This window comes from Salvelinus fontinalis, chromosome 23 (genome assembly GCF_029448725.1).
Source record: "Salvelinus fontinalis isolate EN_2023a chromosome 23, ASM2944872v1, whole genome shotgun sequence".
Lineage (NCBI taxonomy): Eukaryota > Metazoa > Chordata > Actinopteri > Salmoniformes > Salmonidae > Salvelinus > Salvelinus fontinalis.
This window is the reverse complement of record NC_074687.1, coordinates 13,347,227-13,357,226: the sequence shown is the minus strand read 5'-3', so window position 1 is coordinate 13,357,226 and position 10,000 is coordinate 13,347,227. Positions and strand designations below refer to the sequence as shown.

The window sequence follows — 10,000 nt, the reverse complement described above, 5'->3', positions numbered from 1 at the left end:
ACAGAGTCACTATACAGGAGGTTCAGAGTCACTATACAGGAGGTACAGAGTCAATATACAGGATGTACAGAGTCACTATACAGGAGGTACAGAGTCACTATACAGGAGGTACAGAGTCACTATACAGGAGGTACAGAGTCACTATACAGGAGGTACAGAGTCACTATACAGGAGGTACAGAGTCACTATACAGGAGGTACAGAGTCACTATACAGGAGGTACAGAGTCACTATACAGGAGGTACAGAGTCACTATACAGGAGGTACAGAGTCACTATACAGGAGGTACAGAGTCACTATACAGGAGGTACAGAGTCACTATACAGGAGGTGCAGAGTCACTATACAGGAGGTGCAGAGTCACTATACAGGAGGTACAGAGTCACTATACAGGAGGTACAGAGTCACTATACAGGAGGTACAGAGTCACTATACAGGAGGTACCGGTACAGAGTCACTATACAGGAGGTACCGGTACAGAGTCACTATACAGGAGGTACAGAGTCACTATACAGGAGGTACCGGTACAGAGTCTCTCTATCCCCCTCCCACCTAGACATGGGGGAGTGGTCTCTCTCTACCCCCCCCCTCCCACCTAGACATGGGGGAGTGGTCTCTCTCTAACCCCCTCCCACCTAGACATGGGGGAGTGGTCTCTCTACCCTCCTCCCACCTAGACATGGGGGAGTGGTCTCTCTCTACCCCCCTCCCACCTATACATGGGGGAGTGGTCTCTCTCTACCCCCCTCCCACCTAGACATGGGGGAGTGGTCTCTCTCTACCCCCCCTCCCACCTAGACATGGGGGAGTGGTCTATCTCTACCCCCCTCCCACCTAGACATGGGGGAGTGGTCTCTCTCTACCCCCCTCCCACCTAGACATGGGGGAGTGGTCTCTCTCTACCCCCCTCCTACCTAGACATGGGGGAGTGGTCTCTCTCTACCCCCCTCCCACCTAGACATGGGGGAGTGGTCTCTCTCTACCCCCCTTCTACCTAGACATGGGGGAGTGGTCTCTCTCTACCCCCCTCCCACCTAGACATGGGGGAGTGGTCTCTCTCTACACCCCTCCTACCTAGACATGGGGGAGTGGTCTCTCTCTACACCCCTCCTACCTAGACATGGGGGAGTGGTCTCTCTCTACCCCCCTCCCACCTAGACATGGGGGAGTGGTCTCTCTCTACCCCCCTCCTACATAGACATGGGGGAGTGGTCTCTCTCTACCCCCCTCCCACCTAGACATGGGGGAGTGGTCTCTCTACCCTCCTCCCACCTAGACATGAGGGAGTGGTCTCTCTCTACCCCCTTCCCACCTATACATGGGGGAGTGGTCTCTCTCTACCCCCCTCCCACCTAGACATGGGGGAGTGGTCTCTCTCTACCCCCCTCTCACCTAGACATGGGGGAGTGGTCTCTCTGTACCCCCCCTCCCACCTAGACATGGGGGAGTGGTCTCTCTTTACCCCCCTCCCACCTAGACATGGGGGTGGTCTCTCTCTACCCCCCTCCTACCTAGACATGGGGGAGTGGTCTCTCTCTATCCCCCTCCCACCTAGACATGGGGGAGTGGTCTCTCTCTACCCCCCTCCCACCTAGACATGGGGGAGTGGTCTCTCTGTACCCCCCTCCCACCTAGACATGGGGGAGTGGTCTCTCTCTACCCCCCCTCCCACCTAGACATGGGGGAGTGGTCTCTCTCTACCCCCCTCCCACCTAGACATGGGGGAGTGGTCTCTCTCTACCCCCCTCCCACCTAGACATGGGGGAGTGGTCTCTTTCTACCCTCCTAGTGTTACTACATATATTTACAATTGAAGGTGTAATGTATAAATGTGTGTGTGATTGTGTTATAACTGTGTGTCTCTCAACTCTCTCCTCTCCAGATGACCTGTCAGACCAGAGTTCGGGACGGGACACCCCTGCCAGCGGCTCCTCTCGCCAGGGAGTGGGGGAAGCCACGGAGGAGAGGAAAGACAAGAAGAAGAAGACCAAAGGAAAGAAGAAAGAGAAGCAGTCCAAAGGAAAGAAGATAAGTGAGGATGTGGACGAGCCAGACAAGAAGACCAAGAAGAAGAAAGGTTTTGGTTTACTGAGGTGAGGTCATTTCCTGTCGTGTCCATTCATGTCTTCAGTAAGGACTGCCGTGTCCATTCATGTCTTCAGTAAGGACTGCCGTGTCCATTCATGTCTTCAGTAAGGACTGCCACATTTACATTTAAGTCATTTAGCAGACGCTCTTATCCAGAGCGACTCTGCCGTGTCCATTCATGTCTTCAGTAAGGACTGCCGTGTCCATTCATGTCTTCAGTAAGGACTGCCGTGTCCATTCATGTCTTCAGTAAGGACTGTCGTGTCCATTCATGTCTTCAGTAATGACTGCCGTGTCCATTCATGTCTTCAGTAAGGACTGTCGTGTCCATTCATGTCTTCAGTAAGGACTGGCGTGTCCATTCATGTCTTCAGTAATGACTGCCGTGTCCATTCATGTCTTAAGGAAGGACTGCCGTGTCCATTCATGTCTTCAGGAAGGACTGCCGTGTCCATTCATGTATTTGGTATTTTATTAGGATCATCATTAGTTGTTACAAAAGCAGCAGCGACTCTTCCTGTGGTTCCACACAGAACATTAATGTACTCGAACAGGTAAAGGACATGACTACATACATGTTTAAAACATCACACGTAGCCTCCATATCAATACAGACACACAAACTGTCTAGGTCCAATAGGGGAGAGGCGTGGTGCTGTGAGGGGTTGCTTTATCTGTTATTTGAAAACAGGTTTGCTGTTTATCAATCTGAGATGGGAGTTCCATGCAATAAGGGCTCTGTATAATACTGTACGTTTCCTTGAATTTGTTCTGGATTTGGGGACTGTGAAAAGACCCCTGGTGGCATGTCTGGTGGGGTAAGTGTGTGTGTCAGACCCCTGGTGGCATGTCTGGTAGGGTAAGTGTGTGTGTCAGTGCTTGTGTGTAAGTTGACTATGAAAAGACCCCTGGTGGCATGTCTGGTGGGGTAAGTGTGTGTGTCAGTGCTTGTGTGTAAGTTGACTATGAAAAGACCCCTGGTGGCATGTCTGGTGGGGTAAGTGTGTGTGTCAGTGCTTGTGTGTAAGTTGACTATGAAAAGACCCCTGGTGGCATGTCTGGTGGGGTAAGTGTGTGTGTCAGTGCTTGTGTGTAAGTTGACTACGCAAAAAATGTGGAATTTCCAACATTAATATTTATTATAAAAAGAAGAAGTGATGTAGTCAGTCTGTCAAGAGAGACTGGCTGCATAGTATTAATATCAGCCCTCTGATTACAATGAAGAACAAGACGTGTCACTGTTCTGGGCCAGCTGCAGCTTAACTAAGTCTTTCCTTGCAGCACTGGACCACACGACTGGACAATAATCAAGATGAGACAAAACTAGAGCCTGCAGGACTTGCTTTGTGGAGTGGGGTGTCATAAAAGCAGAGCATGTCTTTACTACGGACAGACTCCATCTTTATAATCAATCAAGTTTATTTTATATAGCCCTTCGTACATCAGCTAATATCTCGAAGTGTTGTACAGAAACCCAGCCTAAAACCCCAAACAGCTAGTAATGCAGGTGTAGAAGCACGTATAACCATTCAATCTTTATGTTTTGACCATGACAGTTTACAATCTAAGATAACGCCAAGTCATTTAGTTTCCTCAACTTGTTCAACAGCCACAGAATTCATTACCATGGGGGAGTGGTCTATCTTTACCCCCCCCCTCCAACCTAGGCATGGGAGAGGGGTCTCTCTTAACCCCCCCTCCCCCCACCATCTAAACATGGGGGAGTGGTCTCTTTATCCCCCTCCCACCACCACCTAGACATGGGGGAGTGGTCTCTCTTTACCCCCCTCCCACCACCACCTAGACATGGGGGAGTGGTCTCTCTTTACCCCCCTCCCCCCACCACCTAGGCATGGGAGAGTGGTCTCTCTTAACCCCCCCCCCTCCCCCCTCCCACCACCATCTAAACATGGGGGAGTGGTCTCTTTACCACATGGGTGGAGATGTTGTTACCTACCCTCACCACCTGGGGGCGGCCCGTCAGGAAGTCCAGGACCCAGTTGCACAGGGCAGGGTCGAGACCCAGGCTCTTGATGACGAGTTTGGAGGGTACTATGGTGTTAAATGCTGAGCTGTAGTCGATGAACAGCATTCTCACATAGGTATTCATCTTGTCCAGATGGGTTAGGGCAGTGTGCAGTGTGGTTGCGATTCCGTCGTCTGTGGACCTATTGGAGCGGTATGCAAATTGGAGTGGGTCTAGGGTGTCCGGTAGGGTGGAGGTGATATGGTCCTAGACTAGTCTCTCAAAGCACTTCATGATGACGGAAGTGAGTGCTACGGGGCGGTAGTCGTTTAGCTCAGTTACCTTAACTTTCTTGGGAACAGGAAAAGACCGTTTGATCACAGTATCGAACCCTGGTCACCTCAGACCTCTTAGGACAAGTGAGGGTGGTAGACTCTGTGAAGCAGCCCTGTGGAAGGACGGCAAGCTAGACACCACGTCAGGACCCGCCCTGCACACCGTTCATTTACATTACATTACATTTAAGTCATTTAGCAGACGCTCTTATCCAGAGCGACTTACAAATTGGTGCATTCACCTGGCCCTGCCTGTCACCCACCCATCATACCTGCCATACCTGCCTGGTCCTGCCCGTTCAACAGTTTCCTTGGGATGTTACTGTGTTGCTGGGCAGGAGGGTTATGAAGCTCTGCTGGACAGGAGGGTATTGAAGCTCTGCTGGACAGGAGGGTCCTGAAGCTCTGCTGGACAGGAGGGTTAGAAGCTCTGCTGGGCAGGAGGGTCATGAAGCTCTGCTGGGTAGGAGGGTCCTGAAGCTCTGCTGGACAGGAGGGTCATGAAGCTCTGCTGGACAGGAGGGTTATGAAGCTCTGCTGGACAGGAGGGTTATGAAGCTCTGCTGGACAGGAGGGTCCTGAAGCTCTGCTGGACAGGAGGGTTATGAAGCTCTGCTGGACAGTAGGTTCCTGAAGCTCTGCTGGACAGGAGGGTTATGAAGCTCTGCTGGACAGGAGGGTTATGAAGCTCTGCTGGACAGGAGGGTCATGAAGCTCTGCTGGACAGGAGGGTCCTGAAGCTCTGCTGGACAGTAGGTTCCTGAAGCTTTGCTGGACAGGAGGGTCCTGAAGCTCTGCTGGACAGGAGGGTCCTGAAGCTCTGCTGGGCAGGAGGGTCATGAAGCTCTGCTGGACAGGAGGGTCCTGAAGCTCTGCTGGACAGGAGGGTCATGAAGCTCTGCTGGACAGGAGGGTCTTGAAGCTCTGCTGGACAGGAGGGTTATGAAGCTCTGCTGGACAGTAGGTTCCTGAAGCTCTGCTGGACAGGAGGGTTATGAAGCTCTGCTGGACAGGAGGGTTATGAAGCTCTGCTGGACAGGAGGGTCATGAAGCTCTGCTGGACAGGAGGGTCCTGAAGCTCTGCTGGACAGTAGGTTCCTGAAGCTTTGCTGGACAGGAGGGTCCTGAAGCTCTGCTGGACAGGAGGGTCCTGAAGCTCTGCTGGGCAGGAGGGTCATGAAGCTCTGCTGGACAGGAGGGTCCTGAAGTTCTGCTGGACAGGAGGGTCATGAAGCTCTGCTGGACAGGAGGGTCTTGAAGCTCTGCTGGACAGGAGGGTCATGAAGCTCTGCTGGACAGGAGGGTCATGAAGCTCTGCTGGACAGGAGGGTCATGAAGCTCTGCTGGGCAGGAGGGTCAGCGGTGGAGTGGTCAGAGGTGAGAAAAGAGACAGTTATACGGATTATATAGCGACAGAGTTCAGAGAGAGTGCTTCGTTAGTACCTGTAAAACGTTCTAACTTTGGTCTTTCTCAAGCTCCCCCTTTGGTGGCTCGTTAAAGTTGAATCACTTTCAGTGAGTTTTACCCTACCTGCCTGGCCCTGCCTGTCACCCACCCAGCAACCTGCCTGGCCCTGCCTGTCTCCCACCCAGCAACCTGCCTGGTCCTGCCTGTCTCCCTCCCAGCATACCTGCCTGGCCCTGTCTTGTCCTGCCTGTCTCCCCCCAGCATACCTGCCTGGTCCTGCCTGGTCCTGCCTGTCTCCCACCCAGCATACCTGCCTGGTCCTGTCTTGTCCTGCCTGTCTCCCACCCATCATACCTGCCTGGCCCTGCCTGTCACCCACCCATCATACCTGCCTGGTCCTGCCTGTCTCCCACCCATCATACCTGCCTGGTCCTGCCTGTCTCCCACCCATCATACCTGCCTGGTCCTGTCTTGTCCTGCCTGTCTCCCACCCATCATACCTGCCTGGTCCTGCCTGTCTCCCACCCATCATACCTGCCTGGTCCTGCCTGGTCCTGCCTGTCTCCCACCCATCATACCTGCCTGGTCCTGTCTTGTCCTGCCTGTCACCCACCCATCATACCTGCCTGGTCCTGCCTGTCTCCCACCCATCATACCTGCCTGGCCCTACATGTCTCCCACCCATCATACCTGCCTGGTCCTGCCTGTCTCCCACCCATCATACCTGCCTGGCCCTATCTGTCTCCCACCCATCATACCTGCCTGGTCCTGCCTGTCTCCCACCCAGCATACCTGCCTGGCCCTGTCTTGTCCTGCCTGTCTCCCACCCAGCATACCTGCCTGGCCCTGTCTTGTCCTGCCTGTCTCCCACCCATCATACCTGCCTGGTCCTGCCTGTCTCCCACCCATCATACCTGCCTGGCCCTATCTGTCTCCCACCCATCATACCTGCCTGGTCCTGCCTGTCTCCCACCCAGCCTACCTGCCTGGCCCTGCCTTGTCCTGCCTGTCTCCCACCCAGGATACTTGCCTGGTCCTGCCTTGTCCTGCCTGTCTCCCACCCAGCATACCTGCCTGGTCCTACCCTCTCCTCCTGCTCCTCCCTGTGGTCCATGAGAGAGTGATGGAGAGCGGCCCACTGTATATCCCACGCTGCCTGTCTTGGACCCCTCATTAGAATCCAGCCTTGTTGTTCAGAATAAATAAGTCTTAATTCACTAACCTTCTCTGTGGGTGACGGGACGACCCCAATGAAAGGTCAGAGAGAAACAGTGTTTTTAATGGAATGATACTTCATGGAAGAGGGTAGGAAGGAGGGAGGGACGCAGCAGGGATTAAGGAGGAGTCTGGATCAATTTGGAGGTGTCCCTGTCTTGTTAATGTCTGATGACCAGACTAGTGGTCTATTACCATCATTTTATAAACCCCTGTTCTCCTACCTTTCAGTCATGATAAACCATATTAATTAACTCCTCCTCCCTCCTTCTCATCCTCCCTCTCTTTGTCCCTAATTTACTGTGTATCCCAGTACTGTATTAACTCCTGGTGGTGCAGCAGGACTGTGTATCCCAGTACTGTATTAACTCCTGGTGGTGCAGCAGGACTGTGTATCCCAGTACTGTATTAACTCCTGGTGGTGCAGCAGGACTGTGTATCCCAGTACTGTATTAACTCCTGGTGGTGCAGCAGGACTGTGTATCCCAGTACTGTATTAACTCCTGGTGGTGCAGCAGGACTGTGTATCCCAGTACTGTATTAACTCCTGGTGGTGTAGCAGCACTGTGTATCCCAGTACTGTATTAACTCCTGGTGGTGCAGCAGGACTGTGTATCCCAGTACTGTATTAACTCCTGGTGGTGCAGCAGGACTGTGTATCACAGTACTGTATTAACTCCTGGTGGTGCAGCAGGACTGTGTATCCCAGTACTGTATTAACTCCTGGTGGTGCAGCAGGACTGTGTATCCCAGTACTGTATTAACTCCTGGTGGTGCAGCAGGACTGTGTATCCCAGTACTGTATTAACTCCTGGTGGTGCAGCAGGACTGTGTATCCCAGTACTGTATTAACTCCTGGTGGTGCAGCAGGACTGTGTATCCCAGTACTGTATTAACTCCTGGTGGTGCAGCAGGACTGTATATCCCAGTACTGTATTAACTCCTGGTGGTGTGTGTGTGTGTGTGCGTGTGTGTGTGTGTGTGTGTGTGTGTGTGTGTGTGTGTGTGTGTGTGTGTGTGTGTGTGTGTGTGTGTGTGGTGCAGCAGAACAATTAGGATGTTTTATATTTACCTAACAGATGGAAATCTGCCTTAATACACACACACACACACACACACACACACACACACACACACACACACACACACACACACACACACACACACACACACACACACACACACACACACACACACACACACACACACAGGGAGATATAGAGTGACACACAGACATAGGCAAGCATGCACACATAAACACACACACACACATAATACACACGTACGTACGCAGACATATACAAGTACATACACACACACACACACAAACACACACACACATACACACACATACACACACAACGGCTCACACACACACACGTATACAAGTACACACACACACACACCACACACACACACACACACACACACGTATACAAGTACACACACACACCACACACACCACACACACACACACACACACACGTATACAAGAACATACACTCACACACACACACACACACACACACACACACACACACACACACACACACACACACACACACACACACACACACACACACACACACACACACACACAGACTGGCACGCTAAAGAACATATGGTATCTGAGAATGTGTGATCATGATATTTTGCTTGATTGCCATCAAAGGTGTGATAAGGAAAGGAAAATGTAATTTCCTTTTTATGAAGTGTGAATTAAGAAGTTTTTCCAAGTTGAAATTTCTCAGAAAGTTTTTCAGTTTTGTTGCCTTAAAGGGATATTTCGGGATTTTGGCAATATTTCTGTATTTTTCGAGCATGCTAGCAGATACACATAGAATTCCAGGCATTACGCTAATGCTAGTTAGCATTGGCTCGTGAAACTACATCATAGTGGACACAGAGACAAACTACTTGTAAAGTCCTTCATACTGAGACTCTAGAATGTCAGACTCTAGAATGTTATACTCTAGAATTTGAGACTCTAGAATGTCAGACTCTAGAATGTTATACTCTAGAATGTGAGACTCTAGAATGTGAGACTCTAGAATGTGAGACTCTAGAATGTCAGACTCTAGAATGTTAGAATCTAGAATGTGAGACACTAGAATGTGAGACTATAATTTGAGACTCTAGAATGTCAGACTCTAGAATGTCAGACTCTAGAATGTGAGACTATAGAATGTGATACTCTAGAATGTTAGACTCTAGAATGTGAGACTCTAGAATGTCAGACTCTAGAATGTTAGACTCTAGAATGTGAGACTCTAGAATGTGAGACTATAATTTGAGACTAGAATGTTAGACTCTAGAATGTGAGACTCTAGAATGTGAGACTAGAATTTGAGACTAGAATGTCAGACTCTAGAATGTGAGACTCTAGAATGTGAGACTCTAGAATGTTAAATACTTCCAGACCTCTTCTTACGACATACTCATTCGTACATCCCAAATGGCGATCAATTCCCTTTGTAGTGCACTCCTTTAGACCAGGGCCCATAGGGTAGTGCACTCCTTTAGACCAGGGCCCATAGGGTAGTGCACTCCTTTTGACCAGGGCCCATAGAGTAGTGCACTCCTTTTGACCAGGGCCCATAGAGTAGTGCACTCCTTTTGAACATGGCCCATAGAGTAGTGCACTCCTTTAGACCAGGGCCCATAGGGTAGTGCACTCCTTTAGACCAGGGCCCATAGGGTAGTGCACTACTTTAGACCAGGGCCCATAGAGTAGTGCACTACTTTAGACCAGGGCCCATAGGGTAGTGCACTACTTTAGACCAGGGCCCATAGGGTAGTGCACTCCTTTAGACCAGGGCCCATAGGGTAGTGCACCTACTTTAGACCAGGGCCCATAGAGTAGTGCACTCCTTTAGACCAGGGCCCATAGGGGTAGTGACCAGGGCCCATAGGGGTAGTGCACTCCTTTAGACCAGGGCCCATAGGGTAGTGCACTCCTTTAGACCAGGGCCCATAGGGTAGTGCACTCC

At 51.0% G+C, this 10,000-nt stretch overlaps 1 protein-coding gene across 2 annotated transcripts in view; it reads left to right on the top strand.

The window, feature by feature from the left end:
• LOC129820880 (partitioning defective 3 homolog B-like) overlaps window positions 1-10,000 on the top strand; it is a 543,694-nt gene that overhangs the window by 381,278 nt on the left and 152,416 nt on the right. The window contains exon 17 of one of the 2 annotated variants that reach the window (XM_055877951.1): window positions 1,881-2,091. In XM_055877951.1, the coding sequence (XP_055733926.1) occupies window positions 1,881-2,091 (211 nt within the window). Of the gene's footprint in view, window positions 1-1,880; window positions 2,096-10,000 lie in introns of those variants that run through there. The other variant, XM_055877952.1, reaches the window with a different exon arrangement.